The sequence below is a fragment of the Saccopteryx leptura genome, chromosome 5 (genome assembly GCF_036850995.1).
Source record: "Saccopteryx leptura isolate mSacLep1 chromosome 5, mSacLep1_pri_phased_curated, whole genome shotgun sequence".
Lineage (NCBI taxonomy): Eukaryota > Metazoa > Chordata > Mammalia > Chiroptera > Emballonuridae > Saccopteryx > Saccopteryx leptura.
The window spans coordinates 181,097,664-181,111,910 of NC_089507.1; the positions used below are offsets into that span (position 1 = coordinate 181,097,664).

At 46.7% G+C, this 14,247-nt stretch overlaps 1 protein-coding gene across 3 annotated transcripts in view; it reads left to right on the forward strand.

The window, feature by feature from the left end:
• The window catches only part of OVOL2 (ovo like zinc finger 2), a 39,591-nt gene extending 32,099 nt beyond the window's left edge, over positions 1 to 7,492 (forward strand). For 2 of the 3 annotated variants that reach the window (XM_066387075.1, XM_066387074.1), the window contains exon 3: positions 5,800 to 7,492. In XM_066387075.1, coding sequence (XP_066243172.1) covers positions 5,800 to 6,122 — 323 coding nt within the window. In that variant the 3' untranslated portion in view covers positions 6,123 to 7,492. The remainder of the gene's footprint in view (positions 1 to 5,799) is intronic. The other variant, XM_066387073.1, reaches the window with a different exon arrangement.
• Positions 7,493 to 14,247: the final 6,755 nt, after the last annotated feature.

The window sequence follows — 14,247 nt, forward strand, 5'->3', positions numbered from 1 at the left end:
TATTCTTATATATTGTGTAAGAAGGTGGCCGTTTCATTTGATTTTTGTTTTTTGCAGGTATCTGTCCAATTTCCCCAACACCATTTATTGAATAGAATGTCTTTATCCCATTGTCATTCTTACCTCCTTTTTATAGATTAATTGACCATATAGGCATGGGTTTATTTCTGTTTTGTTCCATTGATCTATATGTCTATTTTATGCCAGCACATGATGTTTTGTAGTATAGTTTGATATCAGGTAGCTTAATACCTTCTTCTTTCTCAGGATTGCTGTGGCTATTCAGTCTTTTGTCATTCCATATAAATTTGAAGATTACTTGTTCTAGTCTGTGAGAAATGCCATTGATATTTTGATGAGGATTACATTGACTCTATAGATTGCTTTGAGTAATATAGCTTGGGAGCTTTCCCCCCTCTTGATGTTTTTTGTAATAGTTTGAGAAGGATAGGTGGTTTTGTTTGTTTGTTTGTGGCAGAGACAGGGAGAATCAGAGAGAGGGACAGATAGGGACAGACAGTCAGGAAGGGAGAGAGATGAGAAACATCAATTCTTTGTTGCAGTTCCTTTGTTGTTCATTGATTGTTTTCTCACATGTGCCTTGACTGGGGGAGGGGCTACAGCAGACCAAGTGACCCCTTGCTCAAGACAGCGACCTTGGGCTCAAGGGTGAGCCTTGCTCAATCCAGATGAGCCCGCGCTCAAGCTGGCGATTTCGAGGTCTCGAACTTGGGTCCTCCACATCCCAGTCCGATGCTCTATCCACTGCGCCACCGCCTGGTCAGGCAAGAAGGATAGGTGTTAATTCTTTGAAGGTTTGGTAAAATTCACCTGTGAAGCCATCTGGCCTAGAACTTTTTGCTTGTTGGAAACTTTTGATTCCTAATTTGATTTTGTTGGTAGTAATCAATCTGTTCAGATTTCCTGTTTCTTCTTGAATTCATCAAAGAAGACTGTATTTTTTTTTTCTGAAGTTGGAAACAGGGAGGCAGTCAGACAGACTCCTGCATGTGCCTGACCAGTATCCACCCGGCATGCCTACCAGGGGGCGATGCTCTGCCCATCTGGGGCGTCGCTCTGTTGCAACCAGAGCCATTCTAGCGCTTGAGGCAGAGGCCACAGAGCCGTCCTCAGTGCCCGGGCCATCTTTGCTCCAAAGGAGCCTTGGCTGCGGGAGGGGAACAGAGAGACAGAGAGGAAGGAGAGGGGAAGGGGTGGAAGGAAGGGGAGGAAGGAGGAGGAAGGAAGGGGTGGAGAAGCAGATGGGCGCTTCTCCTGTGTGCCCTGGCCGGGAATCGAACCCGGGACTCCTGCACGCCAGGCCGACGCTCTACCACTGAGCCAATCGGCCAGGGCCTAAGACTGTATGTTTTTAAGAATTTATCCATTTATTCCAGATTGTCCAATTTGTTAGCATATAAATGTTCATAGTAATTTTTTTTACTATCCTTGTATTTCTGTGGTGTCAGTTGTCAGTTTTTTCTCTTCTTTTCTTGATGAGTCTGGTTAAAGGTTTATCAGCTCTGGCAGTTGGTTAGAATGTTGTCCCAGTATGCCAAGGTTGCAGGTTTGATCCCCAGTCAGGGCACATACAAAAAACATCTAATGAAACATAAATAAGTAGAACAACAAATTGATGTTTTTCTTTTTCTCTCTTTAAAAATTAATCAATAGCTTGACCCGTGGTGGCTCAGTAAATAGAGTGTCGGACTGGGATGCTGAGATCCCAGGTTTAAAACCCTGAGGTCGCCAGCTTGAGCACAGGCTCATTTGGCTTGAGCGCGGGCTCACTAGATTGAGTGCAGGCTCATCAGCTTGAGCATGAGAACACTGACATGATCCCATGGTCGCTGGCTTGAGCAAAGGGTCACTGTCTTGGCTGGACTGCCCCCACTACCCCGTGAAGGCACGTATGAGAAGCAATCAGTAAACAACTAAGGTGCCACAACTACAAGTTGATGCTCCTCATCTTTCTCTCTTACTGTCTCTCTCTCTCTCTCTCTCACTAAGAAAAGAAAATTAATAAATTAAAAAATAATAATCATTAACAAATAAAAATTTTTTAAAGGGTTTATTAAATTTATCTTTTCAAAGAACCATGATTTCATTGATCTTTCTCTTTTTTTAGACTCTATTTCACTTATTTCTGCTCTGATCTTTATTACTTCCTTTCTTCTGCTCACTTTGGGCTTTGTTTCTGTTCTTTTTTCTAGTTCCTTTAAGTGTGACGTTAGATTGTTCATTTGCAACGGTCCTTGTTTCTTGATGTGGGCCTGCAGTGCTGTGAGTTTCCGTAAGGACTCCTTTCGCTGTGCTCCATAGATTTGGGGTCGTGTTTTCATTTTCATCTATTACATCTATTTTCAATTTTTCAATATTTTTTCAACAACTTGAACATTCTGGGGTAGAAACAACTTAAAAATATGTAAGACTGGATGATTTCACTCATGTGGAATATAAAACAAAAGAATGAAACTAACAAAACAAACTCATAGATACAACAACAGAGTAGTAGTTAGCAGAGGGGAAAGGGGTCGAATATATGGTGCAGAAAGGAAACTAGACTTTTGGTGATAAGCACGAAAGCACACAGATAATCGAATTACAATCTTGTACACCTAGAAGTTATATACTGTTATTAATCAATGTTACTGCAATACATTTAGTTTAATAAGTGTGTGTATATAGAAAACATCAGCATAGGGTTGCATATTTTTCCTTTTACCTCAAGCTCTAGTGTGGCTCCAAATAGCACTGTTGGATCCTCTTCTTTATTATTATTTATTTATTTATTTATTTATTTTGGAGAGAGAATGAGAGACAGGAATGGAGAGAAATGAGAAACATCAACTCATAGTTGCAGCACTTTAGTTGTTCATTAATTGTTTCTCATCTGTGTCTTGACTGGGGGGGCTCCAGCCAAGCCGGTGACCCCTTGCTCAAGCCGGCAACCCCGCGCTCAAGCCAGTGGCCTCGGGGTTTCAAACCTGGGACCTCAGTATCCTAGGTCAATGTTCTATCCACTGCACCACCACTGGTCAGGCTGGATTTTATCCTTATTTAATTTTTTTTTTTTGACAGAGACAGAGAGAGAGTCAGAGAGAGGGATAGATAGGAACAGACAGGAATGGAGAGAGATGAGAAGCATCAATCATCAGTTTTTCGTTGCGACACCTTAGTTGTTCATTGATTGCTTTCTCATATTGCCTTGACCGCGGGCCTTCAGCAGACCGAGTTACCCCTTGCTCGAGCCAGCGACCTTGGGTCCATGCTGGTGAGCTTTGCTCAAACCAGATGAGCCTGTGCTCAAGCTGGCAACCTCGGGGTCTCGAACCTGGGTCCTCGGCATCCCAGTCCAATGCTCTATCCACTGTGCCACCGCCTAGTCAGGCCCTTGTTTAAAATTTTGATAACTTGTTTATTATGGATTATTTTGTTGATTTAAAAATATTTGTTTGATTGATGAGTTTGGGAGGTACCCTTAAATTTTATGCTTGAGACTTTGGGAATTCCTCTCGGCAGTGACCCTTGTGGCGTTTGGGCTCTGAGATTGTCTGACTGTGGTGGCAGCTCCCCCTCTCTGCCACGTACTCCAGGCATGATATCCAGGCTTCATGCTTAGGTGGCACTGTGCTTCCTTTACAGCGAGGATCCCCAGCTTTAGAGCCTAAGTTAGACCTTACTGAAGTCTCTTTATCTGACATTTGACTTCCCATAGTCAGGTTGAGTACTGATGGTGGAAATAGGAATGACTGTGATTTAAGAAGGCTGAGCTCCCTGGTGTATGTGGCACATGTGAACTCTCTATCCAGATGGCAAGCCCCGTTAATATTAGCCCAGTTCTAATGCCAGTGCGAGATCTAGTTTGGAAATGCTTTCATAAGTGTAGCAGCTGCCACCAGTGCCCTGTCCTTGTTCCCAGCGCCCGCCATTTCTGGGTTTACTCATCTACACAGAAGTTGCCCACACCTGCACCCCTATTCTTGTGTTCTTGCTGGAGCCCACTCTACCTAAATGAAGCAGGCCAGTAGTGCCAGGGAGGAAACATCAGTACCACCCAAGGGCAGTCCTCAACAGTGCAGCTGGTGCTCGTGTGCAAAGACCTAGCTCCCAGGGGCAGGTGACTTAGAGGTGAGTGTTCAACGCGGTTTCCCAACCTTACCAGCTCACTGGACTCTGGTTGCCCACAGCAATGAGCGGCTCAATGACCCCATCTTGGAGGACTTCTTCCTGTATCCCTATCTCAGTTCTTCACTCCCTGCAGGTGCTTCTTGGAGTCGCCTCCCAGATAACTTGTACAGGAACCCTTGTCACTGGGCATGTTTCCTAGGAAACCCAAACTAAGACAACAACAAGGTTCACTTTGCCCACTGTAACATCAAAACATTAAGGAGGGGCCCTGGCCGGTTGGCTCAGTGGTAGAGTGTTGGCCTGGCACACACAGAAGAAACGCCCATCTGCTTCTCCACCCCTCCCCCTCTCCTTCCTCTCTGTCTCTCTCTTCCCCTCCCGCAGCGAGGCTCCACTGGAGCAAGGTTGGCCCGGGCACTGAGGATGGCTCCATGGCCTCTGCTTCAGGCACTAGAATGGCTCTGGTTGCAACAGAGCGACGCCCCAGATGGGCAGAGCATCACCCCCTGGTGGGCATGCCAGGTGGATCCTGGTCGGGCACATGCAGGAGTCAGTCTGACTGCTTCCCCGTTTCCAACTTCAGAAAAATTCAAAAAAACCCACAGAACATTAAGGAATACAAGCGGGAAGAGTGAAACTCCTCTTCCCCAAGCCAGGTAGTGTGTTTCTGCTCTGTTTGCATCCATGTTTACTACGTGTGCTCATGTGGATGTTGTAAAATTTTGTGGACAGTTTTTGAATCCTGCTCTAAACATTTTCCTCCTTTTGAATCCTTGGTCATGATGATTTTTTTTCTCCCTATTTCCCCCACCTATAGCTCCTAGCAATGATTTTTTCTACTCTGTTTCTGTGAGTTTAACTTTTCCACATGTAAGTGGTACCAACACAGTATTTGTCTTTGTCTGGCTTATGTCACTTAGCACAGTGCTCTCAAGGGCATCCATATTGCTGCAGATAGCAGGATTCCTTCTTTCCTGCAGCTGAACTATATATATTCTACTGCATAAATATATGACATCTTTTGTATCCATTCATTCATTCATTTATTCATTCAGGGACACTTAGGTTGTTTCCACATCTTGGCTCTTGTGAATAATCCTGTCATGAATGTGGGAAGGCAGAGATTTCTTTGAGATCCTGTTTTTATTTTTCTTGGTTATATATCTTAGAAGTGAAATTGTTGGATATATGGTAGTTCTATTTTTAATTTTTTGAGGAACCTTCATACTGTTTTCCACAGTGGCTGCACCAATTTGCATTCCCATAAACAGTACACAAGGGTGCCCTTTTCTCCAGATTCTTGCCAGCGCTTCTTATCCATTGTCTTTTTTATCATAGCCATTCTAATGGGTGTGAGGTGATATCTTATCCATTGTCTTTTTTATCATAGCCATTCTAATGGGTGTGAGGTGATATCTCACTGTGGTTGCGCTTTGCATTTCCCTGATGATGAGTGACGACGATCACCTTTTCATGTACCTGTTGGCCCTTTATATGTCCTCTTTGGAAAAATGTTTGTTCGGTTCCTCTGCCTGATTCTGAACTAGGTAGTTTGGCTTTTTTATTTTGCTGTTGGGTTGTGCATGATGATTTCTGATGGCTTCCTAGTTGGAAGGCTCTGGCTTGGCCGTGACCAACCAATGGTGTGTCTGCCCCTCGCTCTTGCAGGCATCCGCCCCTACAAATGTGACGTCTGCAACAAAGCCTTCACCCAGCGCTGCTCCTTGGAGTCCCACCTGAAGAAAATCCACGGGGTGCAGCAGCAGTATGCCTACAAGCAGCGCCGGGACAAGCTCTATGTCTGCGAGGACTGTGGCTACACAGGCCCCACCCAGGAGGACTTGTACCTGCACGTGAACAGTGCCCACCCGGGCAGCGCGTTTCTCAAAAAGACATCCAAAAAACTAGCAGCCCTTTTGCAAAACAAACTGACATCCACACTCCAGGAGAATGCCAACCTGAGCGAGGAGGAGGAGGAGGAGGAGAAATGAGGAGGGGGGGAGGGAGAGGCGCCAACGCTGACACGTCACACCGATTTTTGATTTGGGATTTTTGGCTCTTTCTAATTTGTTTGGTTCATCTCTCTCTTTTTGGGGCCTAAGCAAAGGGACCTGTTTTAAGGCTGTCAGTTGTAAAGTGGCGTTGGGTCCCCTGTAACCCGTGTCCGATTGAACACAATCATGTTAATCAAAGATAATGGGCGGCTATGATCAGCGCACAAGACTTTTTTTTTTTTTTAGGACTTTCACACATGGAGGCAGAGGTGTTCTTAGAGAGACCATCATATTATGGTGCCTTGAAATAAAAGTACTTCCACTTGAAAAGCTACTTAAGCAAGGAAAACTAATTTTATTCCAAAAGAGTTTATAGAAATTATTTTAATAATAACAGAACAGGAGAGTGTTGAACTACAAAGCCCCCTGTTACAGGCTTCTTGTGTGACATGCAACTTCCGGTTCTTTGGGGGTTGGTTATTTTGTATCAGTCGTTGGGGTTGGAGAGGCAAATGCTAAGCGTGGGTAGAGCGCAGACGGCTGATGAAAAGATTGCACTGAACAACTGAGTCCCTCTCCGCCAGGCAGGGGTGCCTGGGGTCAAATCAGTAGGACATTTTGGACACTTTTAGTGGCTGTCCGGTCACTGCAGAGGTGCCTCTGGCTGTCCAGGGCTGGGACTTGCTGGCTGGAGGCACTTCTCCCTTCCTTGAGTCCAGCACTGGGGACACTGTGTGGCAAACATGTTGGAGTGTGAGGAATGCTCACTGGCACACCGTGCACTTGGAGGGACAGCGGCAGCAGCATGTGACTACTGAGTGCAATGACCTTTAGCTACCTGCCTCTCCTCACCTAGGAGTCCTGGAAGGTTAACCAGTAAACCAACCTGAGACCATGATAGGGCCACAGGAGGGGGGTGCTGAGAAATTGCAGTGTACTGCCCTGCCTGGATGGGGTAGCAGGAGGGCCCAGAACCCTCCGGAAACCACAGTGGCCCAGAGAGGTGTTACACCAGTCCCCTGAACTGAGTGAAGTGCCAGTCGGCTGTGCCATGGTGTCCTGTCCCTGGTCCCCTGGACGCTGCCTGGCTGAGTGCCTCGGGTCCATTTCCACCCTGGAAGAGCAAGAAAATCCTGTTTGGGGGTGAAAACACAATACGGTGTACAGAGATGTGTCGTAGAATTGGGCACTGGAAAACGGTGTAGTTATGTTAACTAGTGTCACGCCAATCAATTCAACTGGAAAAGAAAGAAAATCTTGCTTTGGAACCAGGAGAAGCAGGATGCTCTTTGGTCTAGGGAAACATTTGGATGATGAGGCCGTTTTCTTCCTTCCTCCCTCTTCCATCTTCCCCTTCCTCCCCTCGTGCCTTTGCTTCCTCTCCCTCCTCTCCTCCCACCCTCCCTCCCCTTCTCTCCCACGTGTGGCCCAGGCAGTATGCCACCACATGGACAGTTAAGTATCATATCCTATAGCACGTCTCTTCCGAATCAGCACTTTTCTTTCTGAAGGAAAGAAACCTACCCTTGTGCAGGGCACCTGTGACCTGTGGGGCACTGCACATGTCTCAGGAGCCATCCTCAGAGCCCTGTGGGGATTGGGGGCTGCTCTCTGTGCCAGTAGAGGCCAGCAGCTGGTGGCCAGAGGAAGGGACCCACAGCAGCATGAAGTGCAGCCTCCAAGGGCAGAGACCACGCTGAGGGCTCACCCCTGGCTCCCAGGGGCAAGTGGCTGGCATCGTGTTGTGTTTCTAACACTTGATACAGAGGGGCCGGGGGCCGGAAGGTGGTTGATTTGCTTTCCTCAGTTGTCTCGGTCATTTAGACAATAAAAATGACTGTTCCTATAAGGGAATGTCTGAGTTACTCTGGCTGGGGCAGCTGGCCTGTGACCTGTTTTACACAGGGAATTGTGAACTTGCTGATGTGATGTTCTCTTTAGGGTAAGATTTTTTTTTAAATTTTTATTTATTGATTTTAGTGAGAGAGAAAGGGAGAGACAGGAACAACAATCTGTTCCTGTATGCGCCCTAATGGGCATTGAACTGGCAACCTCTGCGCTTCAGGACAATGCTCCAACTAACCAAGGTATCTGGCCAGGGCTAGGGTCAGACTTTTATTAGACAGAACTCTTTTGATTGCAAGTGATGGGAATTCAGTTTAAAATGTCTTTAACTGAAAAGCTAATGTTATTTAGCTGATAAGTCTAGGGTTGTTCCACTTTGAGGGTGGCTGGATATAAGTGCTTAAATCACATCATCATTCTTCACCTTTTTCTCTCTTAACCGGTTTCCCCGCCAGGTGGCTTCCTCAGGTAGGCTCAGATGGAAGCTGAATGACCACCCACTTTGGACTTCTATCCCACAATGCAGCAGCCCAGCAAAGGCAGGCTTTTGGTTCTTGTCTCCGATTGGCCTGATTTGGGCCTGCACCTGAGCCAGGCACCCTGCTCTGGCAGACACGGGCTATCTTCACCCAGGCCTGAGCCATCTGCTGTTGCTTCCCTGAGCAGGGTTAGAGAGCGCAGGTTAGCAACACCTCTGGCCTGGGAGTGGTGGAAAAATGGTTTCCCAGCAGAAAAGCAGGGTGCTGTGACCAGACAGGAAATGAGTGTTGGGCAGGTATTCTAGCTAAGACAAGGTGCAGCTGCAGTAAGAGTCCCCAGAGGTGCTTAAAGAAGAGAGAGGGTATTTCTTTTTCACCCAACATTTCTGGGTTGGTGGGTGGCACTCCTTCATGCCATCATTCAGGGACCCAGACTTCCTCCTTTTTTTCCTCTGCCATGCCCTAGGGCATTGTCAACATATGCCTGGTTGAAGCTGGGTCTCTGGGTTTCAGCTTGTAGAGTTGTCTTGGTTTGAGTTCCTCCAGAAGCAGATTCTGAGGCAAGGGTTCAAGTTCAAGTCAATCGCTTTAGAGGGTGATCCGAGGAAGCATGTGTGTGTGTGTGTGTGGGGGGGGGTGACAGGGAAGGGAAGACAGTCAACAGAGGGAATATAATCAAGGAAGACGACTGGAGCTTGACCACTGCAGGGGTCTCTGGGAGACAGTACAGATGTGCCTGAGTTACCCCATTTGAGGGGCATAAGAAACCATTTGTTCACTACCTCCCCATCCCTGGGGATTTAGTAGAGGTGCCAGCATTGGGGACATTCATTTCTGGGCCCTTCTAACTTGCCTTGTACGCTGGCCAAGCATGCTCTTGTGCCGGGAAAAGCCCTAGGACAGAGGGATGGTTGGCCATAAGCTGTCTTCAGCACATAGAACCGAATGCTGAGGCGACCTTGGGGCGGGGGTGTTTCCAGGTCTGTTACACGTGTGGAGAGCTCACTCACTCTGAAGCTACTGGCCTGGACTTGGCACATGGCCCTTCCACTCACATTCCAGGGCAAGGACTGTGCCACATTACCTGAGGGAGGGGTGGGGTGGGGGGCAGTGTGGGAACATGCAGCCTTCTCAGCCATGATGCTCTTTTATGCCAGGATGAGGGAGTGGACTGTGATGGACAACTCACAGTCTGCCATTGCAGGCCAAACCAACGGTGTCCACCCCAGTTTGACTGCCTTTCCACCAACCCTGTTTGCTTGTCCTGCTCTCAGTCAGTTGTCAGAAGATTCAGCTAGCGTGTACAGGGTCATGACTTAGGGCACTGGGTCTCAGGCTGGTAGCCCTGAAACCTTAGGTCCATAGGTGGTGGGACTGTCAATGGATGAACTCTTGTCAATATTTATATCCCTCATTAAAAACCACTTATTAACCTGTACCAAGTTCACCCAGCAGTATCTTTGATTTGGCGGGTATTAGGTCAGCATAGTGTGGAAACCAGTGCTCATGTTTGTCAGAATGCCTACTGATGATTCATTTTGGAGAGAGGGTTCTATTATCAATCAGTGTAATGGTTTTTTGTTGTTGTTTTGTTTTGTTTTTTACAGAGACATAAAGAGAGAGAGTCAGAGAGAGAGATAGACAGGGACAGACAGACAGGAACAGAGAGATGAGAAGCATCAATCATTAGTTTTTCGTTGCGCGTTGCGACACCTTAGTTGTTCATTGATTGCTTTCTCATATGTGTCTCGACCGCGGGCCTTCAGCAGACCGAGTAACCCCTTGCTGGAGCCAGCGACCTTGGGCTCAAGCTGGTGAGCCTTGCTCAAACCAGATGAGCCTGCGCTGAAGCTGGCGACCTCGGGGTCTCGAAACTGTGTCCTTCCGCATCCTAGTCCGACGCTCTATCCACTGCGCCACCGCCTGGTCAGGCATCAGTGTGGTTTTGATGTCTTCTTTTTTAAATCACTTTTTAATTTGTCAAGCACAGTGACATACATTATTATATTAGTTTCAGGTGTACATCCTAGTGATTACACATTACATAACTTATTAAGCGATCATCCTCTTAAATCTCACACCTATCTGACACCAGAAATAGTTATTAGAATGTTTATTATTATTATTTTAGCAAGAGAAAGATATACATACAGGAAAGGAGAGAGATGAGAAGCATCAACTTATAGCTGCGGCACTTTAGTTGTTCACTGACTACTTTCTCATATAATACATGCTTTGACCAAGGGGTTCCAGGTGAGCCAGTGACACCTTACTCAAGCTAGCAACCTTGGGCTTCAAGCCAGTGATCTTTGGGCTCAAGACAGTGACCGTGGGGTCATGTCTATGATCCCACACTCAAGCTGGTGACCCCATGCTCAAGCTGGTGTGTTTGTGATCAAGCCAATGACCTCAGGGTCCTCAGTGTCCTGGATGAACACTCTATCCACTGTGCCACCATCTGGTCAGACTTTGTTATTAGAATATTATTCACTACATTCCCTATGCTGTATTTTATATCCCAATGACTATTCTTTAGTAATCAATTTGTATTTCTTATTTTTACTCATCCCCCAACCTCTCTCCCATCTGGCAATGATTAAAATGTTCTCTGTATCTATGAGTCTGTTTCTGTTCTGCTTGTTCGTTTATTTTGTTTTTTAGATTCAATTGTTGACAGATTTGTATTCATTGCCATTTTTTAAAAGACTTTTTTTGTGTGTGACAGAGACAGAGAGAGGGACAAATAGGGACAGACGGGAAGGGAGAGAGATGAGAAGCATCAAGTCTTTGTTTCAACACCTTAGTTATTCACTGATTGCTTTCTCGTATGTGACTTGACCAGGGAGCTACAGCAGAGTGATTGACCTCTTGCTCAAGCCAGCAACCTTGGGCTCAAGCCAGCGACCCCGTGCTTAAGCTGGTGGACCCTCACTCAAGCTAGCGACCTCGTGGTTGTGAACCTGGGTCCTCTGACGCTCTATCTACTGTGCCACTGCCTGGTCAGGCTGAAGATTTTATTTGATTTTATAGAGAGTGGAGAGAGAGGGGCAGGGCAGTGAGAAGTATTAACTCATAGCTTCTTCACTTTAGTTGTTCATTGATTGCTTGTCCTACATGCCTTGACTGGGCAAGCCCAGGGGTTCAAACTGATGACCTCAGCATTCCAGGTCGACACCTTATCCACTCTGCCACCAAAGGCCAAGTTATTGCCATTTTATTGTTCACATTTTTTATCATTTTTTTTTCTTCTTAAAGAAAACTCTTTAATGTTTCATATAATATACTATAATAGTTTGGTGGTGATGAACTCCTTTAGCTTTTTCTTGTCTGGGAAGCTCTTTATCTGTCCTTCAATTCTAAATGATAGCTTTGCTGGGTACAGTAATCTTGACTGTAGGCCCTTAATTTTCATCACTTGCCACTCCCTTCTGGACTGCAAAGTTTCTGTTGAGAAATAAGCTGACAGTCTTATGGGAGCTCCCTTGTAGGTAACTAACTGCTTTTCTCTTCCAGCTTTTAAGACTCTCTCTTTGTCTTTCATCTGTTGCATTTTAATTATGATGTGTCCTGGTGTGAGCCCCCTGGGTTCATCTTGTTTGGGACTCTCGGCACTTCCTGTACTTGTATGTCTATTTCCTTCATCAAGTTAGGGAAGTTTTCTGTCATTTTATTTTTCAAATAAGTTTTCAATTTCTTGCTCTCTCTCTTCTCCCTTTGCCACCCCCCCCCCATGATGCAAATGTTAGTACACTTGAAGTTGACTTAGAGGCTCCTTACTCTAGCCTCATTTATTTGTTTGTTTGTTTATTTATTTATGTTGCTGTTCTGATTGGCTGTTTTTTACTTCCTTATATTCCAAATTGCTAATTTGGTTCTCAGCATCATCTTCTTTACTGTTGAGTCCCTGTAAATTATTCTTCATTTAAGTTAGTGTATTCTTGCCGACCAGGCTGTGGCACAGTGGATACAGCATTGGACTAGGATGTGGAGGACCCAGGTTTGAGACCCCAAGGTTGCCAGCTTGAGCGTGGGCTCATTTGGTTTGAGCAAGGCTCACCAGCTTGAGTCCAAGGTTTCTGGCTCAAGCAAGGGGTCACTTGGTCTGCTGTAGCCCCCCGGTCAAGGTACATATGAGAAATCAATCAATGAAGAACTAAGGAGCTGCAATGAAGAATTGATTTTTCTCATCTTGCTCCCTTCCTGTCTGTCTGTCCCTATCTGTCTCTCTCTCTGACTCTCTCTGTCTCTGCCACACACACAAAAAAATGTATTCTTCATTTCTGACTGATCTTTTTTTATGCTGATGAAGTTCTAAGTTCATTGAGTATCCTTATAACCAGTGTTTTGAACTCTGTATTTGGTAAATTACTTGTCTCCATTTTGTTTAGTTCTTTTTCTGGAGTTTCATTTGGGACATGCTTCTTTGTCTCAGTTTGGCAGCCTCCCTGTGTTTGTCTCTACGTATTAGGTAGAACTGCTACATCTCCCAGGCTTGGTAGAGTGACCTAGTATAGTAGGTATTCTGCAGGGTCCAGTGGCTTAACCTCCCTGATCCAGCAGGCTGTGCACTCAAGGTGCGTCCCCCGTGTGGGTTATGTACACCCTCCTCTTGTAGTTGTGCCTTGATTGCTGTTGGCATGTCAGTGGGAAGGATTGTCTGTCCTCTCGGCTGATCAACTGCAAGGACTAGCTGTAACTACCGACCACCATGGAGGATCAGCTGTGCAGGGCCCCGCCCCACAGAGCAGGACTTACTTCACCAGGGCTCTGGTGCCCACTGAGTCTGCTGCTTGAGTATGTTGGCTGTGGAGGTGGTTGGGTGCTGGTACTTCAACCTGGTCTGAAGCTATTCACTGGTTGCTTTAGCTCTGGGGTCTCCCAGGAGATGCAGGCCAAGGTCAACCACCACCTGTGTTCTGCCCAGGGCCACCTGGCATGAGCTACAAAGTGATCTGCAGATGGTTGCTACTTATGCTGGGCTTGCAGGTACCCAGGCAAGGCCAAGCTGTGAACCAAGGCTGGCTGCCACTAGTGCCAGGACAAGGGCCATCTATCAATAGTAAGAGGTATGGGGCATGCTGAGGCCAGAGGATGCTTGTTTGAGAGATTTTAGGAAAGTCTGAAGCATGAGGCAAAAGAGGCCATTTGTATGGAAAAGCTACTGGAAATGGCTTGGATGTGACTACACATTGAGTAGGGTAGGGTCTCAGGCAATCACCAGGGAAGGGAAAACAGTGTGACCCACGCCCATGGAGTCTCAGACGTGGTGCCTGCCTGCTGGCTCTGTAGCGGGAGGGTATGCCAAAGGAACTGTTAGCATGGGTAGCCATATTAGTAAAGAAAGGGAGCAAAGGGAGTCAGACATTAAGAAGCCTAATCAAAAGAGAAGCATTTCCAGCCCTGGCTGGTTGGCTCAGTGGTAGAGCATTGGCCTGGCGTGCAGGAGTCCCGGGTTCGATTCCTGGCCAGGACACACAGGAGAAGCGCCCATCTGCTTCTCCACCCCTCCCCCTCTCCTTCCTCTCTGTCTCTCTCTTCCCCTCCAGCAGCCAAGGCTCCATTGGAGCAAAAGTTGGCCCTGGCACTGAGGATGGCTCTATGGCCTCTGCCTCAGGCGCTAGAATGGCTCTGGTTGCAACAGAGCAATGCCCCAGATGGGCAAAGCATCACCCCCTGCTGGGCATGCGGGTGGATCCTGGTCGGGCGCATGCAGGAGTCTGTCTGACTGCCTCCCCGTTTCCAACTTCAGAAGAAAAAAAAAGAAGAAGCATTTCCAGATACTCAGCCTGCTTTGCTAG